The sequence below is a fragment of the Podarcis gaigeae genome, assembly GCF_964106915.1.
Source record: "Podarcis gaigeae genome assembly, chromosome: 1".
NCBI lineage: Eukaryota > Metazoa > Chordata > Lepidosauria > Squamata > Lacertidae > Podarcis > Podarcis gaigeae.
This window is the reverse complement of record NC_139678.1, coordinates 77,900,942-77,925,554: the sequence shown is the minus strand read 5'-3', so window position 1 is coordinate 77,925,554 and position 24,613 is coordinate 77,900,942. Positions and strand designations below refer to the sequence as shown.

At 42.5% G+C, this 24,613-nt stretch overlaps 2 protein-coding genes across 13 annotated transcripts in view; one reads left to right on the top strand and one right to left on the bottom strand.

Moving 5' to 3' along the window:
• The window catches only part of RASSF7 (Ras association domain family member 7), a 113,215-nt gene that overhangs the window by 12,719 nt on the left and 75,883 nt on the right, over positions 1-24,613 (top strand). For 3 of the 9 annotated variants that reach the window (XM_083757267.1, XM_083757263.1, XM_083757266.1), the window contains exons 1-2: positions 10,684-10,773; positions 22,583-22,703. The exons of 1 other annotated variant lie outside the window; for it this stretch is intronic. The gene's annotated coding sequence lies outside the window, so the exon portion shown is untranslated. Of the gene's footprint in view, positions 1-10,683; positions 10,774-10,793; positions 10,817-22,582; positions 22,704-24,613 lie in introns of those variants that run through there. 5 more of the 9 variants (XR_014568538.1, XR_014568539.1, XM_083757270.1 and 2 more) reach the window with 3 other exon arrangements.
• The window catches only part of LMNTD2 (lamin tail domain containing 2), a 78,980-nt gene that overhangs the window by 27,802 nt on the left and 26,565 nt on the right, over positions 1-24,613 (bottom strand). For 3 of the 4 annotated variants that reach the window (XM_083756819.1, XM_083756820.1, XM_083756822.1), the window contains exons 1-3: positions 10,555-10,679; positions 7,764-7,976; positions 4,008-4,193 (exon numbers count right to left, since the gene is read on the bottom strand). In XM_083756819.1, coding sequence (XP_083612945.1) covers positions 4,008-4,193; positions 7,764-7,976; positions 10,555-10,664 — 509 coding nt within the window. In that variant the 5' untranslated portion in view covers positions 10,665-10,679. Of the gene's footprint in view, positions 1-4,007; positions 4,194-7,763; positions 7,977-10,554; positions 10,680-24,613 lie in introns of those variants that run through there. The other variant, XM_083756821.1, reaches the window with a different exon arrangement.

The window sequence follows — 24,613 nt, the reverse complement described above, 5'->3', positions numbered from 1 at the left end:
GTGCAGGGGTTGTGTTCCAGGTCATTGTGCACTTGCATGAAATTGCTTGAAATTGAAAAGGCTGTGAGTGGCTGCTTGTGATCCATAAACAAGGTGAGGTTTGATATAACCTGCCTGTCCTTTCTCTGATCTGATACTGATGAGCATACCAAGTTGATAAAAATTGAAGTCTGAGCACATTTTCTCTTCTGAGAACCTTGCTCTGGTTGCTCCCTGCACCGGTTGTGGCTTGCCTCCTCTTGACATCCCCTCTCCAGGACTGATGTCATGCCTTGTGGGATAGCAGCCTACAATTTATATAGGAACATTGCTTCAAGGCAAGATTAACTCTTCCTTGGCTGTCAGTTCTTAACTGCACAGCTTAAACTCAAGCATCAACTTAAATTCAGAAAAGCAAAGAAGGAAACCAGCAGGATTAACGGTATTGATAAGCAAAGCCAGAAAACAATCTTGAGGAGTAGTAGATGTAGGGCTGTTACACATTTGCTGTGTGGAAATCTGATGGGCTTCCTTCACAGCAGAACTTCTGTTTTATGGATTATCACAATTCCCCAGCCAGCACTCAAATGTAAGTTATGTTGCTGGGAAATGCGATTCTTGCCTTAGCTGGTGCATTCAGTGCTCTTAAGGTAAAGGTAAAGGGACCCCTGACCATTAGGTCCAGTCGTGACCGACTTTGGGGTTGCGGCGCTCATCTTGCTTTATTGGCCAAGGGAGCTGGCGTACAGCTTCCAGGTCATGTGGCCAGCATGACTAAGCCGCTTCTGGTGAACCAGAGCAGCGCACGGAAATGCCGTTTACCTTTCTGCTGAAGTGGTACCTATTGATCTACTTGCACTTTGACGTGGTTTCGAACTGCTAGGTTGGCAGGAGCAGGGACCGAGCAACGGGAGCTCACCCCGTTGTGGGGATTCGAACCGCCAACCTTCTGATCGGCAAGTCCTAGGCTCTGTGGTTTAACCCACAGCGCCACCCGCGTCCCTTACCAACAACCATATAGAATGTGTTTGTGGAAGGGTCATGGAGGCTGTTGAATAGTACCTTTGTCGTGACTGGTGATGAGCAGCACAACTCCCTCACACCCAACCCATTTTGTGAGCTTTTACTTTTTAGGTGTGGTGTTCTTTTGGTTTTTTTTTTAAAAAACTGCGGAACAAAGGAAGTTGCCTTATATTGAGTCAGACCATTGGTGCATCTACCCAAGTACTCTCTGCACTGACTGGCAGAAGCTTTCCAGGGTTTCAGACTGGGGGCAATCTTAATCCTACCTGAAGTTGCTAGGGATTGAACCCAGAATCTTCTGTGTGCAGAGCAGGTGCTCTGCTACTGAACTACAACCCATGCTGGTTGTTTGTTCGTTTATAGCCTAAACCAGATTTTTAAAATATATATATATATATCATGAATTCTAAACTTTTCATGGTTAGAAAGAGCAGTCTAGCTATCAAAATACTTTAGGGACCGTCTTCTCCTGTACAACTTCCTTGAATCATTAAGATGAATGGGAGTAGATATGCATACCTGGTTCTTCCTGCTTACAAAGTGAAGCTGTCCTCTGTCAGAGCACAGAGCAGGAGCTTAATGGTAGTGCTATATCCTGGGAACTACCTCCCAGAAGAGATCCCTTGCCTGAGCTCCATCCTTCCATCATTTAGATGACAATCTCCTCGTCACTCGTCGGAGACATTAAAATGCCTACAACATTCTGGTGTGGCGGGTTTTCTTCAATTGACTACTCCATTTGTGTTAGAATCATAAGATTTGGAAGGGACCCTGAGGATCATCTAGTCCAATGCTCTGCAATGCAGAGCAGCTGTCCCTTATGGGGATCGAACCTGCAACCTTGGCATTCTCAGCACCACACTCTAACCAACTGAGCTATCCCGATGGTAAACAGAACTTGCCTGTTTCTGCCCAGCAAAGCATAAAGTTTTTAACTGATTTCACTGAGTGGCATATCTGTATGCACGTTTACTAATGGTTGCATTATTTATTTTTAAAATAACTTTATTTCATTTGACTTATGATTGGCACCCAAACAAAATAAAAATTACCTGTGCTATCAACTGCACCAGATCTGCAGAAAACAGTAACCAAAGCTTATCATGGCACAGAGAGAAGTATGATCTCCTGTTCATGTTTTACAGATCAAGTCATTTTTAAAGCTGGAGGTAAGAGTGCTTTAATAGCTAAGCATTTCAGATACTAGTGATTCTATACTACCACCACGCTGGACTTACTTCTTATGGGCCAGATCAAAAGGGACCTTAGTCAGAGTTTCATAGCACAATAGATGTCCTGGAATCCTACCATTAAAAAAGGCTATTCTTATAACAGGCATTGTGGCTGCCCTTTGCCACATGCAGATTATTCATGTTCTGGATCACTAGGTTTGAATGGGTGCTTTGTTTCCCTTGCTTCCTTTGCGGAGGGAGAATGGCATTGTTTGTCCAGTGAATCATGGGATGGATTGCAAAAGTATAACACTCCCTTCCACTCTCTCTCTCCTGAAAACAAGGAGAAAACTCAATACAGGAGTAACTGTTTCTGCTGGAGAGGAGACTTGCAAATTTCGTACACAGACAGTTCTCTGCGTAGCAAGATACAGGACAAATAGGGATTTCACCTGGGGAACTAAGTCTGATGAGTCATAATTCTGACTCAGAGCCATTCTCTGAGTCTGAGACACCACACATAGAAGAAAGCAGTAGACTGGGATAGTAGAATTCAGAACTGGCACTGTTACAGGTGCCTTGTAATATCCATTCCACACTTAAGAAATTGATATTCTATTCTAATGTGGGAGCACTTATACTTTGGAACTCCCTGCCTAAGGACATCAGGCACCTTCACTGTACTCTTTATTCCACCTGCTTAAAATAGCTTTGTTCAAGTCTATATAGATATAGAATCATAGAATTGCAGAGTGAGAAGGGACCCCAAGGGTCATCTAGTCATCCCCATGCAATGTAGGAATCTCAGCTAAAGCATCCATGACAAATGGCCATCCAACATGTAGAGGTTACATGCATTTTCTCTCCTTTTAGCAAGTGTTGATTTTACTATATCTTTTCCATGCTTTCATATGCTTGTTTTTAACCATTTTCACCGATAATTTTAATGTCTTGTTTTATCCTTTTGCAAACCGCTTACAAGTTTGGTGTGTGTGTGTGTGTGTGTGTGTGTGTGTGTGTGTGTGTAGGTATATACATTTTATGAATTAATTAATTAGTAATTGTGGATTGTACCATTTCAGATCAAAGGTGGGAAGTCTTCCCCCTCTCCCTCCCATGCACCTCATGTTGCAAATGGCTTGCATCCAGATTACTGTGTGACTTTTGTGGCTCAGTTGTACACCAATGTGCAACTCATCTCTGGTGTAGTGGGGAATCTCACAGGTCTGTCAACACACCAGAATGGAGCCAGTGTCAAATTATTCAAAAAATCCCAATACAGAAACAGCTTAATGATCCTACACATTACAATAATCTGTTAGAGAGATGTATCCTTAAAAGTTTGGAAGAGCGTAGCACTAGCAGGAAGGTGGGTATGTGCATGGGGAATGACGTCTGCTTGCACAAGTAAACTTCCACACCATCTCCTCTCCGTATCCTCCAACCCGTTGTAGTGGTTTCCCCAACCCTCCAGAGCAACTTTAGAGGATGTGATGGGGAGAAGGGAGAAAGTCCCATTGCATGAGTGGACCATGTTCTGCACATGCAACAATTTAGTTGAATCCACCCAACATGTTAACCTTCAATAAATGACTTTAATCTGTAAATCAAGTTTTTAATCCTACCTTTGCGAAAGGTGTTGAACCTTGCTTCCTACGGGCGCACCTGCGCAATACCCTTTGCCCATCACAGAATAAATCCTGCCCCTTCCAGCAAAGCAGCCCTTGCCCTAGGTGTTACCTGACAGCCACGGCCCTTCTTTTTCACCTGTAATTTTGCAAGTGCTTTTCAGTAGGCACATGCTCCAGTTTTGTAAAGCTTTATGTTGCTCACCTCCTAAGTGGCAGTTTTTGCCTTGACTTCACAAGTTGCTGCAAAATACAGCCAAGCCGGTCCGATTGATCTCTCCGGTTAGCATTTTTCAGTGCCATGATTTCCAGATCCCTCTGACGCAACAGCATGAGCAGCGTTCGTGGATTTTCCATCAGGTCAGGGCTCAGCTGCGGAGAATGGGTTGCCCTGCAAAGGAAACAGAATGCTATGGTTTGTATGATGTATCCCGCAAGGAAGGCCACTTCTTGTCTTTTCTAAGCCGGTTTGAATTCTTTCAGAAACCTGCTTGAACAGAGGGTGGGGCAAAAGTACTGTTTATATGCAAAAACCTTTCGCAAAATTGTTGGCTGTCTCCAGCGAAGAAACTGTCATTTTTCCAGGTTGGTTATGCATAGGTGATTTAAAGACATGTGAAATAAGAGTTTTTGTTGTGAGCCACAAGCAGTGCTTTGTTATCCCTCCTGCTGGATCTGTACCGTAATAAATCTTTGCTGGTTATCTGGAGGTTTCCAGTTCAAACATGCCATTTGAGGAGTAAAATACATCTATAACTATGGGTCAGAATTCTTACTTACCTGCCCGTCTCTCTTAGAGCCAGAGTGGTGCAGTTTTTCCCTGGTATTCTGAAACAAGTCTCTGATGTAGCAGTAGAACAGTAGTGGTGGATTTATACTGGCCCATCCACACACCCTTCCTCATTATTCTGTTATGCTTCCCCAGTGCTAACACATTATTGCTACCTGGAGAGGCACTCTTGTGCTAGAGTGCAACAAAATCATAGAACTGTAGAGTTGGAAGTGGCTACAGAACAGCATGTCTACCCCAAAATGTTTGCATGCACAAACAGCATTAAAAGTGGGGTCGGGTATCTGTCGAATCCTAATGCCACCATGGGCATAAATCATGAATACCCAATAAAAAGGATGCCAGGAGGAGCCTTTATTTGCACTCTTCTCTTTTCTATACCACGGCCATGCATCAGAGGATCCAACACCAACAGTGGGTTGCCAGGAATAGATATGACAAGGAAATTTTCTTACCAAATTGCCTTTTATTAAATATTCACAGAGAGAGGCTTAGAAATGCAGCCTCTTGGAAAATGGCATTGCTCCGAGTGAGTCTCCACCCGCTCCCTCTCTCCCATCATGTGTCATCACTACAGGTGCTGAGATGTGCCCTCTGCTTCTGAGCTCTCTGCTCTCCTACTTTTAACGCCTGCCGGGTTGTGGGAGAGGGGGCGTCTGGAATGCTTTCTAAAGACACTGTGTCCCTCAGCTGTCGCCCTCTGGTGCTTCTTCCTCCTCCTCTCCCATTATTTCCCAGCTTTCCCCCTCATCTGCCTCTGAGCTGTGATCTCCCTCACACCCCTGATTCTGAACTGTCTTCTTCTCTGGAAGGGTCAGGCTGGGGAGGCAGTCTCTACCATTCCTCCTCTGCCCAGTCCCTGACAACCACTGTCTCTAAAGTTCAGTCTGCATCAAGTGTAGGAGCCTATGATCCTCCAGATGCTGCTGAACTACAACTACCATCATCCCTGATCTTTGGCTATGCTGCCTTGAGCTGATGGGAGTTGGAATCCAACCACATCTGGAAGACCACAGGTTAGCCACTCCCGGCCCACACATTCCGTTCACCAGCTACTAGAGGAAACAGTTTGCATGTGGCTGCTGCTCCACTTTGGGGCCTTAGTATCTAGGACTGGCCATCAGATGGGTCTGGTTCTCACCCAAATATTAAACCTGTGTGTGGGCTGGATGGCTGCAAGTGGGGAATCTTTAGCATGGTTGAATGCTCCTCCTTTTCCTTCAAACACATACACTCCCCTCTGCACAAAAAAGTAGACGTCAAAGGGGAAGGGATTCTAGTTCAGTTTTATCCCTGGAATCCAATTTATATGTCTATGATTATTTTTGGTACTGAGGAGGAACATTTTAATTGGAGGGCCCAACCGGCGCTTATGCTATCACGTTAAAAGTATATAATTAAAGCAAGTTAAAATATCAGAAGCAGCAATGAAATAGAACCATATGAATTCAGCAGACAGATAAAGCCAAAATCAAACCCAGTTTAGACTGCATGCCGCAGGCAAATAAAAATAATTTTGCAGGGGACTGGAGGGAATTACATCAAAGTTGGCATCAGACAGGATTTTCTGGTGAGGGTATTCTACAGATGGGACACAATGACCGAAAATGCCCTCTCTTTCCTTATCCCTTAGGAAGAAGGTTGGCTGTAAACCAGTCTCCATAATTCAGCTTTGAAATGAATGCATTCACCCCTTATTCTTTGAGATGTTCACCTGCAGTCTAATGCACCCAAATGTCTTGTTGTTCTTGCATCAATACAGTTTCCCCAGAGCCCATCTTGACTCTTCCTAGGTTGGAATAATTACAGATGGCCTGCTATTCTGGCCTCTGTTCGATAGCCTCCAGTCTCTTTTCCTCCTTCTTACTCCTCCTCCTCACAACTCAGGGGTCAGCTTATTTTGGCTCCAGCATTCAGGGATTCCTATGATATCTTGGCTCTTCTAAGATTAAGAGGTTTTTCTACCTGCCTCCATCTGTCTCTCATTTATTCCACTTGATCTCACAAACAGCAAGTTGAGTGGTTTTGTTTGTGCTCAATAGCCTTTGGTTGCTAGGTGGGGGGGAGGTGTAAACAGCAAAAATATGCCATGTTATCTCTTAGATAAAGGCAAATAAAGGGGTGGTAGAACCAATAATTTTGAACTCTTGCTAAAAACCTTCAGAAATAGAAAGCATATTTTGCATTTCAACCCAAAGGTTACAAGCATGGCTGGAAGCTGAGCTTTTGCAGGCAAACCCCTGCTAAAGCCAATCACTCCTAACTTCTTTACAAGTAACTTCTGAAAGGTAAGGTTAAGTTTAGTAGTTGCATAGCAGAAGGAATCTGGGAGTTTTTCTCATTTCCAAAGCCTTCCTCTAGCATCATAAAATGACAAACTACACCAGCTGATATTCCTTCTCCTGCTTGATTACTGAGGCTGCAATTCCATCAGTGCATGCTTGGAAAGAAAGCTGTTTAGATAAAACGGGACCTACTAAATAGAGAGATATGCTCCTGAGCTGCACAGGTGCACGAACTGCGGCTTCCTTTACATCATCTTTTCGGGTTAGCATCCCTCCTTGTGAGCCCAACAAACATCATTCCCAGTTTACTTTTGTTTATTCTGCCCCTTTTTTTTATTCTACCCCATTATGAGACAAAGGGCATATGGCTGCCTCACAGTCCCATTCTTAAAAGACAAAGGGAACGAGGCAATTCATCAACTTCAGTTATATACCCAGGAAGGGGTGGATTTCGTTATTTCAGTGGAGGAACAGTCCCCAAAAGTAAATGCAAACATGATTGAGGTGTCAGCCATTCAGATGGCAAACTGCACAATTTTACGTTAACGATGTAAAACCTTTGCAGGTGTGTGGGTACAGTAGAATAAAGCTCATGTCTAACCAGCAGGTGTTAGGATACTTATGTTCACTTGGGTCTATAAAAGGCTCTAAAAAAATGACATGGGAGCAAAATTGTGCTGTGCCAGCTACATATAAGAAATGGCGAAGCAGCCTTCCCTAGCTAGATGCCCTTGAGATGGTGTTGGACTCTACTCTTATCGTCTCTGAGCGTTGGCTCTGCATGCTGGAGCTGAGAGGACTTGTAGCCCAAAACATCCAGAGGACACCAATTTGGCGAAGGCTGCTCTAAAGGTTATGAAGGAATCCATTTGTGAACAATGCTTACACACTCTGTTTCTTCAGGGATTCAACAGGAGAAGGGGAAGGACTGGAGCTGTCAACTCTTTCACTGTCCAGATTGGGGCTGAACATCACACTGAGTTTGAGGACAGGAGAATCCTTCTCCTTTACCCCCACGAGCTGGCTGTTAGCGGCATCCCTATCTATTTCATTTTCATCTTCTTCCACAATGACTTGTTTCATGCTGGATTTCTTTTCCCTGTGAAAAAACAGAAATAACTGTGCAGCATAGATTCTCTGCAAATCAAAACATTCTTTACTCTTTTACTCTTCCTATGAATTGCAACCACCAGCCATTTTACACATAGCATACGAACAAAGCTGAATTTACTGCTTAATGTGCCCTTGACTTGACAGAGAGCCTCGGCCAAAGTTAGCTTCTTGATCAGTGTACCTATATGATGCGTGCATGCTTTTGCCATCCTACTTTTAGCCACTTTAATATCATACCTTTTAATGATAGTTGATTAAAATGCTAGGTATGTACCTTAAAGTGCAGCATGTGAAGCCCCTCCCTGTGTGATTCTTCTTTGTGTGTTGTCCTGTCACTCTCCCAGTTATAGTCTTCATCTAGAGCTGTTGTGGGTAGCCTATGGTCAATTACATGCAGTTGGCAAGGATGGAATTGTGGGATGGCAGAGAGGGGTGAGAAAGAAAAGGGGATGCCCTACATACTTTGGCTCTGGCACAGTCAATAATTGGCTGTGGACCACCAGCCATTGGTGGCATGTAGGCCCCAGCAATTTACCCCTGAGAGAATGAGGTCCTTGGCAGAAAAAAAGGATTGCTCTAGAGAGCTTCCTACTTAGAGAGATGGCATAAAACATTACAGTTTTGACCATACACTTACAAACAAGGTATCAGAGTGCAAAATCTATGTGAATTCTGCAAGAAATATCTCTGAACATGTGTGGGCAGCAGTCCATCCTCCTTCGTATGCATCACTTATTGCAAAATCCACATTCTTCCCTCCCCTTTTCTGATATTGTTTCACATATATTTCTTTTCTAAAATTTCCCTGTGTGGGTAAAAAAAATCTGAGATTGTGTATCTGAGAAGAAATGGGAGGAGAGATACAACAATAAACGTTTGTTATCCAATATATTTGGGAACTGATACGCTTTTCATTACACGCACAATGAGTGCATCTATAAAACTCACTACCATATGCATATATTGCAGCAAATATCATAAATTGTTATTGCCTGTCATGTGGGAGCACTGACAGTCCCAGTTATGTTGTGTGAATATTCAGTCATGAACTTATTGACAATTGCACGGGAATGCAAACAACAGCAACCAGGCAAATTTTGTGAATATATGGAAATGCAACAGTAGACCAGTGAAAGTTTACAACACCTTGAATAAACACTGTAACAATGCATTCCAGAAAAATATTTAATATGTTGTTAATGGGGGGAAAGCTAACTACTAAAAAGAAATAGATTTTGTTCAAAACACTTTGAGCAAGCATGTAGTATTTGGTTTATTATTCATGCATTTAAATATTTACTTTTATCAAAACACTGAGAACAATTCAGGTATCACAAAGAAGCAAAGAATGTTGTGAGAAGATGAGAATAATGAGAAGGGTTTGGAGCGAGGTGCCCTCAGAACATGGACAACGCTCTTTGCTATTTCTCTCTTCTGAGCCATGCGAGGCTGGGCAGGGATTTAATATGCCAGTGTTCTGGATGAGGGATAATAAACAAAAGCTGAATCCTGACAAGACAGAGACACTGGGAGTAAGTAGTTCTCATGTCCTGGAATTAACTGTGTAGCCTGTTCTGAAGGGGTTGAACTCCCCTTAATGGAGCAGGTACAAAGTCTCCCAGATCCAGCATTGTCTTCCCAGGTCCAGGTGGGCTCTAAATCCATTCACAGGCTGGTCTACACATGAATGTACATTTCCCCCCACACTATGCCTGGCAGCTAAATGTGTGAAGTAAATTGACTCAATTACAAATATTGTGCTTGAAAACAAATCAAAGTTCTCTTTGCGGGGTTGCATTTAAGATGGCCTATTCAGACATTCAGGTGATATTTGATGCACTTGGTCTGGGAGATGGGTTGAAATTCTTTTTTTGCATAGCCCTAGATAAGCCACTTTCCCTCACCTTTATTCTAAATGGATAAAATGGAGATGGAAAGTGACCCAAGGGAGACTTCTGTTTAGGAAAATGGGGTACTGTGCCCCCAGCCTGCTCTCTGCAAGCCTGCGTTGCAGTGGGGTTGGACTAGAGGACCAACCTTGTGGTCCCTTTCAACTTGACGATTTTATGATTATTTTTCTATGATTATTAAGACCTTGCCTGCCTGCCTGCCTGCCTGCCTGCCTGCCTGCCTGCCTGCCTGCCTGCCTGCCTTCTTACTGACAACCAGCCCAGGGGGTGGCACTGCTTGTCAGCTTCCTCCTCCTTAGGCCCATTGTTTCCCTCGTAGAACTCAGCATGGATGAGAATAGGAATGAAAACAGAATTATTCCTCTCTGCCTGTAATTGGCTCGAGCTCCTGCTACTCCTACTGGTGTCCCGCCCTTCTGCCCCACCAGCCCCAATGAGCAACAACCACTGCTGGCTGTGTTTACAGGATTGTTGTAAAGGCAAGCACAGTAACACATAGGAAGCACCACCACTTCAAGATGGTCTCTTCAGTTATTCTTCCTCACTACCGCCACCACCAAAATAATGGGATCCAATAACTAGGTTTGCTTGCTTATGTTTTCTCAATCAAATAGTTGCTTATCCCCTCCCTGCCCCATAACCCCCATAACTCACATGGCTATCTTTCCTCTGCTGTTGCACTTAGGGGTGAACTTTGTGATCCTAGTACTGTTGGTTATGTCTCTGCCCCAGAGGCCTAGCAAAGTCTTTGTTGAGGTCACCATAGTAACGTAGTAAAGGAGTGGAAGACAATGAAGTATGATGCAGAGAGGGAGACCAGAAGGAAAAAGACCCATTGAGGAGGGTGTTATCTTGGGCCTTCCTGAAAAATCCGTAAGTCACAGAAGTGATTTAGAAGGAGGAGAACATTTCCCCTGTATGTAACTTCTTTTTCATACGAAGCAATGTTAGTTTAGATTATGGATTCTTGAAATCATCAGCTTTGTATTGACATATTGCTCATACTGTGTTTCCACACTTAACTCCTCCACGCACAACACAACATACCCCACACAAACACATGCCATTATAATTGAGAAAACTGCGACAGAAAAAGAATGAACGGGAAAAGAGGGAGAAGGGAGTACAAAAGTGAGATTTTGGTTTGTGTATATATGTACACCTGTGGTTTCTCATTGCTGAAAAATATGTGAACTGATTCCATTGAGAAATAGTGTGCATATGTAGTTCAATCTTGATGGTTCATTCTCATATGCAGCACTTCATGCCGTGAGCAAGCTTATGTGGATTGACAACGTGAAGCATGGCACCCCAAGAAAGGGACACCAATGCTTTCACATAGTTCTTAAATACCAACCAACCATGTAACCATTCACTTATTCTACATAGGAGAAATCCACAAGAAGTTTAGGCAAGGGCAAAGTGAAGATGGAAGTCAGGCAGGGTATGTTAAGACTCTGGGCACACAGACTCAAACAGAATGGATTGATAATTCATGGGACAAAGAAGGTAACATGGAAAAGAAATAATCGTGTAAGCCTACTAGACCACAAAATATGGCAAGTGAACCCACAACCTTTGAAAGAACAACAAAGGTTTTCTAACACTATTATAGCTGGATCTGATCACTTTAGCTCCTGCTCACATTACACTCTCTACCTATATGGATAGGATTTATCAACAGGATGCTGTTTTAACAGAGTTGGCTTCTCTGCTTGAAGCCTTCATAAAACACTTGTTGGCTGAGTTCCCAAGACAGATCATTTTGTTGAGTTTGCAAATGGAGTGTGTCATATTGACAAAGCAGCAAAGGCAATAAATTATTAAGAGTTTGTCTGTAAAGGCAGAGGCATAAAACATGCCAACTTCTCAAACGGAGCAGAAAGTATATATATAGAAAATCTCCCTTTTTTGTATTTGTTACTCCTTCATCTCTTTCAGTCTTTCTAGGCCCAGTTCACATGTCACAGTAAGCCATAGTTTACTATGAATACAGAGATGGTTGCTGCTTCACTCTTCCACTAGTGGGAATGGGACTGACAAACCATGCTTCCTGGCTTAGTATTATATCAGAACTGGGGGTTGAGGGTAGTTTTGTTCCAAACCACAAATGGTAAGTCAAGAACAAGCTTTGGCTTAGCACCATAATTTATTTGGAGTGAACCTCAGTCCCTGGTGTGGACATGATGCTATGTCAGGGATCGTGGTGCTCCCAGTTATACTAGGAGTGCAGTAGGAGCCATCTGCTCCTGGACACATGTGCAATAGCACCCTCCTGTTGGTGATCCCTAGCAAGGGACATTTAGGGTCATACTACTCTGATACTGCCTTTCTCTCATTGTTCCTGTGTTGTAACTTGCATTTTGTTTCCGCTTCTGCATATAGTGCTAAACCATGGTTTAGAGTTACGTTTGCACACAGTCATAGTGTTAGATGAGGATAATTTTCTACAGAAGTTGGAAACTCCTACATGGCAGAACTATCTGGCTGAAATATTATGAGTCTGTTTAACACAGGGATGGAACCAAGGAATGGGCCCAGCCTACCTAGATATGATTATTTTGGGGGCTCAGTATTTAACCTTTTACTTGTGCTAGCTAAACAGAAAGAAATAAAGATATTGAGAAAATTGGCTTTATTGTTTAAAATAAAAATTAAACAAATTAATAAAAAGGGTTTTTCTTGTATGCACACACAAATATAAATACATGCACACACATATAAACAAAAACATACATACCATTAAATAGACGACAGCTGGCTCCCTAATGTCTCATTTTATTTTATTTTTGGTTTATTTGTCTTGCCTCCTGGCTGGTTAAAGCTTCCTGAGTTAGAATCCCACCCTTACAGAGTAGGTTAGAATGGATGACCCCTGGAGGTTAGTTCCAACTTATCTATTATAGTCTTTTTCCTTTGGTGTTTCTTGACTTTGTTTTGGCCTCAAAACTCAATGGGTTTGTTGACCTAAAGTTAACTTTTAGCCTCCTTATCTTTATATCCTTTTCTTTTAGACTTAGGGAAGAAGATACAAAAAAGCATATTTGTAGAGATTTGTCATCCAATTTACATTCAGCTTGAATGGGGCTTTACCTGCTTTTGTGTGTACAACAATAGAAGTTTAAATCCCTCTTGTTGACCACAGATTTCCGCATCATAATTTTAGCTTGTTGTGCAGTGCAGTCTTTACAGTGCATCTGAGTGTTTCACAAATGTTGACTATTGCTACTACTTATTGAAGGAAGGAAATCTGGCTGTTAGAATTCTATGCTTTTAGGAATTGCAGTCAGAAAAATGTTCAGCATGCTCTTCATCTCTGCCTTGTGACCTGCCAAAGAATCTGACATTTGATTTGGCTTCTTAAGCAGGATGACTTTCTTTTTCTTTTTTAAATATAGTAATCATTGCTAGAGATAAATGCTGGAGGCAAAAAGTGCCCAAGTGCTTTTATCCCCTCTCTGCCAAGGAATGTGTAGAAAATCACATAAATGCATGGAAACCAAAGTGGGCTTTGAATAGGATATTTTGTGGTCAGGATTCAAGCCTTCAAGGCTCCCCATGCTAATGGTTCTGATCAAACTCAGTAACTTTGGACAAATTTTGTAATATATTGCAAAATTTATTCAAAGCACAGAATGTGCATTTACTTGCTGCATAATTTGGTTCACATGTGCAAATGCAGTCTAACTTCAGGCCACTATTGATTGAAATTGGGAAATACAGCTGTCTAGAAGCAATAAAATAAGTCACGATCAGTATAACATGGGCTGTTGACAATTCTTCAATATGTCCCAAGCTTCCCATTTCACTCCAGCTGCAGACCAGTTTGCATGTTTCTGCTCAATTTAAGTAATGAGGGATGACTTATGTGTAAGAAGCTTGTTATCTTTCTTCCTCCCCCCACTCTGTCAAGAAAGGGTGCTGTGTCAAAGTTTCTTTTTCAAGCTGTCTAGACATTTTGACATCTTATGACTGCAGAGCAAAGAAAATCAAGTGTCTTTCCTGTAATTAGAATTTTGTTGCTTTTGCACCCCCCTCCAAGGAATTGATTATAAGACTAATATTGTCTTGGTAGGGGGTTGAGGGAGAATCCAGTGGGGGGCATAATTGCTCCCTTCATTTCTGTTACTTACTTTTTGTACTGTGAATTGATGATACTTTGGACAAAGAGAAGGGAAAGCCAAGCATCATGACATATTTTGCTTTATTTGTTTAAGGTAAGGTGAAATGGGGACTGTTTTCAACGTTTAAGGGCTGTTTTAATTGCCTGTGTGTAAAATGTGGTTGTGGGTAACATTTTATATCCTGTTGTAATATTTTCTAAAAATAGGCAATGATTGGGGACAAACTAAGTTGAGATAAAGTATAGGCAAAATCTTAAATGTTTTGCAGCTAAAATGTTTGCATTTTGTTTATCCATCAATTGCATAAATAGGCTTTTTTCAAATTTTTGCTCTGATCCCTTCCTTGGTTGCTAATACAATTTGTTGATGCTGTTTCAAAGCCCAACTTCTTACAGTTAGACTTGCTAATTGGATTTTTACTTTACAATCTATTTAGTCTCCTGTGAATATACAGTATGAACCTTTAACCCAACCTAGCACCCTCCCAACTCTGGTTCTTGTTCTAATAACACATCCACCTGAGCACTGCAGTCTCTGGCCTCATAAAAGAGCCTTGTACTGGTTTCTCTAGTCTGTTGCAACTCTTTTGGGAGAATTGGTATTGTGTGTGTCTCTTTGACAGGTGGCAAGGTAAGGGCCTTTAAACCTGTAATGTCATTTCTAATCTCATTCTACTCTGTGTTCCAGTGTGTTCTAATCTTCTTTGCTATTTACAGCCTGTGCGGTGGTATAGCGATCAGTGTGTTTTAAACACAAAATAATCAAAACTCCTCTTTTTTCATGTTTTAATGTATCTCAGGTTGGCCCTAGCTGAACATAATATCAAGTCACTATCACTACCACTTTACGCTTGTTCGCTACAAATTTGTAAATTTGTACTTGCACAGTAGCCTGTGACAAGGAGGAATAATCTCCAGACCAGCAGCAATGCAAGCTTTTGTAATGTACAAAATACAGTGGTACCTCGAGTTAAGAACTTAATTCGTTCTGGAGATCCATTCTTAACCTGAAACTGTTCTTAACCTGAGGTATCACTTTAGCTAATGGGGCCTCCCGCTTCTGTCACGTGATTTCTGTTCTCATCCTGAAGCAATGGGTAACCTGAAGCGTCTGTAACCCGAGGTACCACTGTAGTTGATTGTTTTTCTTATTTCTCTGCATTGTTTTCCCCAGCAGTATGAGTAGTTGTGTAGGCTGTTATTTTTACACTACAGTTTGTTGTAGCTGGATGAAATGGCAACCTGTGGTTAATCAAAAATGCACCCAAAAGTTTCTGAATACCTTCTTGTAGCTGTGCCAGAAGCAGGGATGAATGGGAGTTGTGTAAGCCTGAGCATGGTCCATTCCCCTCACAATAAACCATGGTTTATTATGACACTTGAATGCGGCCAATGGGTGGGATTCTGGCATTCATGCTTGGAGTAAACCAATCATTGATTTTAATGGCTCTACTTTAAACATGAATAAGTCTCAATCCAATCCAGTGGTTTTATTTTTTCTATCAGTTTTTCTCATGTAACTGTCCAACCTAAGCTCTTGTAGTCTCCATTTTTAAATCTTTGTGACCTTACTGATTTTGTACTTTGCAGCATGGTAGTGTGTTGCTATGGATGCGATTCACAACAGCATTTTTATCTGCAGCTATATATAGCTATCTGCATTGGGTACCTTTCTGCTCACTAGCTATAATGTTGACAACAGTTTCAGGGAAAGAGACCCACTGCTATGGATAGGATAGGACAGGACAGGACAGGACAGGACAGGACAGGACAGGACAGGACAGGATAGGATAGGATAGGATAGGATAGGATAGGATCCATTAGAATTCAAGGGGTTTGAAGTTAACATGGAGAAAGTGGGGTGGTATGGATTTTAGATACTGAACTTAGCATTTACAACATGTTTGTGACTACTGGCTTTCCTAACAGCACATGTTTTATTTGATCAGCATTGTGTGCTTTGATCAACTGGATGGTAGGAAGGAATCCTTTAGGAATGAGATAAAGGGCATTATCACACAACCAACAAATTGAGAGGTTTGACTTTTATGGGGGTGTTAGTATTTGAAAATGTGAGAAAAAGAAATAATGACATTCCATTCTGAATACATTCGCCTTTTGGCAACACTCTTCTCTAGTGGGCAGGACTGTGAGAGCAGCATTGCAAATCTGTTAGGAAGCATGCAAGCTAATTCTAGATACTCGTAAGTTAATAATGGATCAGCATAGTGATAGTAGAACCTGAAGGAATAGTGCTATGATAATTTGTTGGGGAAGGGGATCCTGGACCCATCTCTGGGTGTGCTCCTTCTCCCCAGCATCACAATGAGGACTCAGGAGCATGAAAATTTGGGAAGCCCATACACTGCCAACCAGATGTCCACCATTACCAGAAACCACAGTATATCTGCAACTGCTATGGCTGTCTCAAACAACAGAAGCCTGACAGCAAACCCTTCTGAAGAATTGTCATGGACTGGCTGGACACAGAGAAATGGTGGGAGGAAGCAGCTGGGGAACCCTCAAAGGAAGAAGGCTAAGAGCCCAGGGATTGGTGGTGAGACAACAATGAGTGGTCTGAGGGAGAAGGAGGAGAAGATTGGGAAGACATGTCAGAAGCTGAAGAGCTAACAGGGCTTAGTGAAGTGAACAGTCCAGAATCAGAGGTTAAAGCCATAGGAGAGTGTGATGAGGGAGGTCAAGAGGCAGAGAGATGAGTCAGGCTGGTGAAGAGGCATGGGTGTCTCCCCCTTCTTCCGCGACAAGCTCTTCTCCCCAGTCTCCCAGAACCAGGAGAGTCATAAAGTGGGAGGAGCAAAGACAGGCACACAGGCACAGTCTCAAATTGGAAAGGTGGGGACTTAGGCCGCTTTGGGGAGGAGGGGACCTTCAGTCTTAGCAACTGCTTAATGGGGGCAAGTCCTACTGAAGAAGAGTTGCTGTGCTCATTAGGCCTGATACTCCTATGGAGATCCTGGTTTGTTTTCTAATAAAGAGTTCACTTCACTTACTTCGTGTGATTTACTAATAAAGAGTTCACTTCACTTACTTCGTGTGATTTACTGCTGGTTCGTTCAGAAATAACTCTTTGGGCACATGTGAGAGCTATTTACATAAACGGTTAGTGTTTGCAATACATACACTGCAGGGCCAGCCTGCCCATGAGGTGAGGCAGTTGTCTCAGGGCTGCTGGTTCCAGATAGCTGAGAGCGGTGGCAAATCCAGTTCTTGAACAACATGCTGCTCACTGCCTCTGGCAATTGTTGGCCGCCTGCTCTGCTGCATGTCCATTGCCCTCATGCCCATTGCCGCTGCTGCAGGCAGTGGATGTGTGGGTACACGGCAGGTGCAGCATTTTCTGTTTTGCCTCTAACGATAAGACATCCAGGGGCAGCCCTTATACACTTGTTTTAATGCAACCAGTGCAACATCTTTGCACTGGTGAAAGCCAGTACCACAACCCAAGGCAAACAGTGAACGGAGGCCTTTTTCTGTTGAGTTGTTTTAATTTAGGGAAAGTACGTCCAAGAATAGTTTTCTTGGACCCTAATTATTCTAACCTTGTTACTTATAAATTGGATCAGAATAATATATCTTCTACAGAAAGCTGACAGAGTTCTTGAATTTTGGAGCTTAATAATATTATACAAGCTTGCATTGATAGAACAATTTTGAATTACTTCACATAAACATGCATTACATTAAAAAGTAAATCAATACTTCTGGGCCCACATCCAAGACCTGAGGTGTACAATGCACTTCATCTACGCAGTCCCACTTCTCTAGTTGCCTTGTTCTTACATAATTTTGCTTGGTATTCTTTTTTGGAATAATATCTTTCAAACAAAGTCTATAATGCTGAACTAAAATATTGCAAAGTTTGCCTCATGCTATTTCAGTGGTCTCATTTGCACATAACACCAAACCATGGCTTGTTTAGCTTAACTATGCTTTGGTTAAATGTTTGAACCTAGCCTAGCAGATTAATCATGGTTTTTTTCCCTAATGGCAAACCATGATATGCGGCCATGGTTTGTTTTTGGCTGACAAAGCATGGCTTGTTTTTAACTGTAGTTTGGTATTATGCTTGATTCCAACAACTTTGCCTAATCAATTTGTGTGGAGCCACCTCCCTGCTCATAAGGCTACAAATAAATGAGACAAGCAGCTGGAAAACCAAGCTTTGGAGAATCAAGGCATATCATGTTTGCTGGTCTGTGAGGCAACTTATGGTTTATTAAACATTCACATTAAACATTCACATTGTGTGTGAATTAAACTGTGAGAGTACGTCCTTGCTATGTTCTCTGCTATATTGCTTATGCTAGGGCCAGTGTGTAATCAGTTCTATGTGGGAAGTAGCAACAAATATTGAACCTTGGGGAACTTGCTTGAGTTGAAGATGCATATTGGTGGCACTGGTATTACTCTTGATTTTGCATGAACTTTCATGGTAACTCAAAATAAGCAGGCTGAGTTTATCTGGGTGAAATATTTACATAGCTCATGAGTATGCTTTCAGCTCTTTACACAGGAGATCTTTTATACAAAGAACCAAGGCTTTCTCTGTATGTGCCTAAATCTAAGCCCGATGTCAGCATGTGCCAACTTTGGGAAAGTGAAGCCTTTCTGGGACCCTCAATGCCAGGCAGTTTGGAGCAACTATTTCCCATAGTGCTCTGGGACACTGTAGAAAAGTAAAATGGCCACAAACTCAGTGTGCTGTTTATTGCCACTTCCAGGACCACAGGGGCGAAACTAGGCTTTATTTAACCCGGGTCAAAGACTCAGTTTGAAACACCCCCCCACACACACATTTCATACACCAACACACAGGCTGGGAGTCTCAATGGCGCCCCCTCTGGAGGCTTTGCCTGGGGCAAAAAAAAAAGTTAGTCCACTCCCAACCCCCATAGCTCTGGCTCTGTGGAGGGAGTCCACTGCAATGCAGTTTTCTGACTCAAACCTGACCCTGCTTGTGTTTATCTTCCACTTCCAACACTTCTTCATAGCCTTTATCTGCATGAAGTACAGGAGGCTTCTGAAGAGCAGTAGAAGCCTGATACCTCTCTTCTGACTTCTCCAATATTTAAAAAGTTATCTGAGAAACAAGCTCAAGATGATGAGCTAGAAACTCCGCATTCACAGTAAATCACAATTATTTCTTGGTTCACTTCATTTTGCAAATGAATTTACGTAGTCAAGAAGAAAATCCACATTCGGAATGAATAATTAAGGCCATTTTGCTCTCCTCTGTGGCAGTGGCAGGGTAAATGAATACGTAATATGTGATGCTGGATCTCGGCACAGTCACAATACACAGAAACCACACGCAATAATCCAAAACTGTGAGCAGGAGATTTGAAGCTACAATGCCCTGGGATTTACTGTGCTCTAAATACAAATTTGAGGCATGGTTGTTTTTTTCAGGATACTAAATTCAGTAGCAAGTAGTGGTAATGTAATTCATCCCGAGAGTCGTGTGTGCCTCTGTTTAATTATATAGTAGCTGGTCCACATAAGAGCTTTATGAGCTGGCTTATGCTTTCAGACACAAACCCAAAGCAAATCAGCTGCACTAACAGTGCAGCATGCAATGGACTCTTATACAGTGGTACCTCAGGTTAAGAACTTAATTCGTTCTGGAGGTCCGTTCTTAACCTGAAACTGTTCTTAACCTGAGGTACCACTTTAGCTAATTGGGCCTCCCGCTGCTGCCTTACTGCCACCGCACGATTTCTGTTCTCATCCTGAGGTAAAGTTCTTAATCCAAGTTATTATTTCTGGGTTAGTGGAGTCTGTAACCTGAAGCGTCTGTAACCCGAGGTACCACTGTAGCTTGTTTTGCAGAGTTAGAAAAACGAAAACCAAAAGCCACACACATAGCCTTTAGTTAAAGCTGTAAAAGCTTCGGCTTGTGCCAAAGGCACAAATTCGGTTGTCATGTCAGCACCTTTCCATTGCATCAATTAGAAGAGCTTGAATTACATTTCTCATTTAATATGCATTCAGATAATTAGAAACTCCCCCCCCCAAATGTGGAGATGTGATTATCACAGTGAAATACAACCCCGTCTGGGTTATAAAACAGCTGCTTCTAAACCCCTCCTCCATCTTTTCACAATAATGTCAAGTGATGGACACTGTGGCAAAAGAATCCAAATCTCTCATATAAATTACTGGCATCTGAACTGGTATTGACTCACAAGGAACAAGACCTCAGGGCCATAGTGGATAGCATGATGAAGACGTCAACCCAGCGTGCACCAGCTGTGAAAAATGGTGAATTCCATGTTAGGGATCATTAAGGAACGGATAAAAAGAAAACAAAACTGCCAATATCAAAACATAGCTATACTATGATTTATACTATATCATAACCTATGGGGAGACCACAGTTGGAGCAGTAGGTACAGTGTGGGTTGCCTCACTTCCAAAAGGATATTGTCATCTGGAAAAATTACTGCAGATGTTCATGCCCTCAAGCATGCTGGTACCTCTCTCCCCCTCCCCCACTCTGTTTTGGCAGCCTGAGTTTGCTATTTGAAGGAGTGATATGACATAGCAACAGGTAACCTGTTTGGTTATGCAATATGCTCTCTATGTCCCAAGGGCAAGACAGATACAGAGAGAAAACATATAATTTATACGCAGTGGAGCTGATGGGGCAGAAATATTTGTAGGTGGATATACAGGAGCTACATGCACAGTAGGTGGCCCCTGCTCATTATTCAATTGTGCTGAGTGAGACTAGGGCCCTTTCCCACACAGTTTATTGTATACACACCATAAACCTTCCTTCAAGGCTGTGCTTCTGCTGTGGGAATATGGTTATGCTGTGTACTTCACATAGCAATATATGGGGAAAGTTTGTTTCTCTCCCTCTCCACCCTTCTGCTATTCACTGCATTTTTTGCAGTTGAAATTATTGATGAATAGAAAGTGGTTATCCAAGTGCCATTGGTGTGTTTGCATAATGCCCCATCCCTTGTTGCCCACAGCCAAATTCAGCTACATTTTATTGGTTCTTATTTTGTATGCGGGAATTATTTAGAGGTTATGTGCTTCAAGCAGGACCATCAGGCAACTGCTGCATGGAGGTCAGGGGAGCATTGGAAAGCTGTTGGAAAACAATTGCGTGTCCCACAAGGCCTGTTAAATGTTTCCTAGGCTAGTCTGCTGCCTTCAACTGCAGTGAGCTAACTATACCATCTTCATTTTTGAAAGAAGAGTCAACTTTCAGTCAGCTTCTGTGCAAGGGGTGCGGGATGCTACCTTTAATGTTTGCTGTTTTGCTGTGTTTTTATTGTGTTGGAAGCTACCCAGAATGGCTGGGGTAACCCAGCAAATTAATAATAATAATAATTTGCCTCAGGCTGCAAAATGTCTTGGGCTGGCCCTACCTCCCAATAGGAGCACTAATTAACAGATGTATGGAGATGGAACTCTATGGAGCTCTGCAACTTGTAGGAAAGCTACCCCCCCACATGACAACCCTGAGCCAGTATGTGAACTTCTTACAACAATGTTGTGGTGTAGTCATGGTGATGCATTAGCAGCAGAGAGTGAGGGGGCTTGGAATGCTCAGGCTCTGACCATCTAGTGTACATAACTGTGGTTTCTTTCCTGCACCATCCCTTTTGCAGCTCGCTAAACTTGTTATTCCGATTTCTTCTCCCAAGAGCTCCAAATTAAACAATTTGGGTCAGGGGTGCCAGATAGAAATTTTGTACAGGGCCCAGAAAATCCTGTGGGTAGTCCTTCTCATGTAATTATATTATTGAAAGGGAGGAGGCTGAGCATTAGCGAAGCCACACCTTTTCTCCTCTCCTAAACAATATCTCTCCATTTTGTGAATATTTGTATTTTTTGGAATTGACATAATTCGCTGCTTCATTGTGGAGCACACATCTTTTTTGGCTTTTTAAAATAAAGGGTTGATGTATGTGGACAGCCACACAGATATCTTCTTATCTAGTTGTAGCTGTGAAATTGCGCTGTTATCCTCGTGAGTGGGACTCGAGGGAATATCGTGCAAAGGAAGAGATGCAGTTGGAGCACACTTGGACTGGCTGTGTGGAAAGCCCCTGGCACTTGCCTCCTCGGGCCTCGACTGAGTGCCCTTCAATTTCTGGTCAGGTTAGCTGAGTCAGTAACTTTCAACATGAAACCAGCAGTTAGAGTCAGATGTGAAATGACGGTCAGATAAAAGATAAAAAGTTTTAAAATCAGATTTGCGGGAAGTGGAAGGCAGGTTCTTTGCATTGACTCAGCCTCATCCATTCTCCTCTTGTGGGCCCTTTCTCCCCCCTCCCCTCCCACTTGCAGCTTTGTGGGACAGGGCTTAAATAGGATTCCCGTCAAGAGGGGCTCTGCAGGAGCGGCTGGGGGTGGTGGTGGAAAGCGTTGGAGCCATACAAAGACAAGCTCCCTTTGGTCCTTATGGATATTGTCATGCTTTTCACTCAGACAGACACGGACGTGTCACATGACCTAGGGCTGAGAGCCATTCTAGCCCTGAGGCCTGATTGGTCAGTGGCTCCTTTTTTGAAAGCCTAGGTGTCCGTGGCAACGAGAAGCAGATCAGCCATACTTTCCTGGGCTCTGAGAGGAGTGCAGCACGGACAGAAGAAAGATCAGCAGCACACAGGACCACAGCAGCCAGCAGGACTTTCTTCAGGTACCTATTGGCTGTTTTGGGGGGGTGGGTGAATGGGTTATTTATTTATTTCTAGTCAAACTTTTTGTATGGCAAATAATTGTGTGGGTGAACTTAGCAGTATTTCCAAGTGAGGTGTTATCATTCTTCCCAAAGCCTCGCTGAATGCATCCCTGCTTTTTATATGAGCTGTTTTACAAGACTCTTGGGAGTTGCACCTGTTATAAAAAAATCTGTGAAAATAAGTATTATGTTGGAGTTGTATTACACGTGCCACAACCCTGTTTCTGCTTCCAGAATTTTTCTCACTGTTCGTCAAAAATTAAATGTGTGCATTAGCGCTTTTCATAGATGTTTAGACACCAGTTTAACTCTCAGTGGGGTCCTAGCGTCTTTCAAATGTAGCATTAGAAATTCCCTAAGGGCATTCGAGTTACAGTTTAATCTGAAGCACATATACAGTACAGAATTTGGAAATAACACCTGACCTACTACAACATGGAGTTCAGCTGAATTTTCTTCCAAGTATGCTTGCTTAGGATTGGATGCTCAACTATATGGAAAAATAAACTTTTTTTTCTGTTGGCCTCTTGAAACACATCAACTCTCTCTGAATTGGTAGAAAACAGTGGCCAGAAACTCAAGCATCTTAGGGAGAAACTAGATGTGGGCAGCCACATGTATGTATGCATGCATTTGTCATATTCTCATATAAGTAGAGGGTGGAGGTCCCCCCTTCCCCCCCTCTTTTACACGCAAGGTATGTGCAGTGATTCTCAAGTTGAGAATCCTGCATTGCAAGAGGTTGAACAAGATGACCCTCGGAGTCCCTTCCAACTCTACAATTTTATGATTCTATGTGCAAGTAAGGGGGCCATTCCATGTGTCACCTGACTGCACTTTGTTGCTTGAAACACTTTTCTCCCCCACCTTGCTCACATCTGGTAGCAAAGCTGGGTTGGAAGAAAAGTCATTTGAGCAATGGAACTGAGTGAGGTAAGGAAGGGGAGGGAGAATGGTTTTGCTGCTCCACACCAGCTCTCGGCATAACATTACAAATACATGTATTTCATGTTTTTTTTAATATATCTGAACAAAGAGGGCACATGAATAAATGAATGTGGCTGCCCTGTCTTTTCTCATTTAGCCCTAAGGCTACCATCCCACTTACTTCTGAGTAAGCATGCTTGGGATCTTGCTGTAATAACCTGATCTAAGCATCTCCTTGGAAACAAGTTCTTTTGCTTTTTAATAGGAGTTGCAACAGCACAACCCTATGTATATTTAGTCAGAAGCAAGTCCAACTGTAAGAAGTATTCTCTGTGAGGGGCTATGTGTACAGGACTGTGGCCTTTATTTCCACATCAAGTGGCCTTTATAGTATTCCAGCCTAACATACAGTTGTAAGATAATGAATGACCATGTCCAAAATTACGGTAATTCCCAATTGGAGGAGCAGACCTTCTATGTGGCTATGTTAAAACGATTTTCACAAGGCTTTGTAACAGCCCAGGCAGGGTTCCTTTAAAGGTGCTTTAAAATGCACCTTATTTTTATTTGTTTGTTTTATGTTAGACTACTCTCGGTAATGAAAAGAACAACTGAAATTATCACGCGGCTGATCCAGGGCTGCTAAACAAATTACAGCAGCATAAGGAAGTACGCTGCTTCTAAAATATCCTGCCTTTAATGCTAAAGAGAAACCTGTCAGCACAAAGCTGTCCTCTGTTCCCCTTCAGGCCAGCAGAGGAGCGAGTTCTGAGGGTGGGGGTGCTTGGTTAATCCAAGAACAGGAACCACTGGTTGAGGGGAGCTCACTTTAAAGAAAGGCTGGGAGCTGCTGCTGCTGTGTAGGAATCCGAGAGTTAATTTGGAGAAAGATCTTCAAGGATGTGATGTTACTGAATTTCAGGCAAGTTGTTGACAAGCCA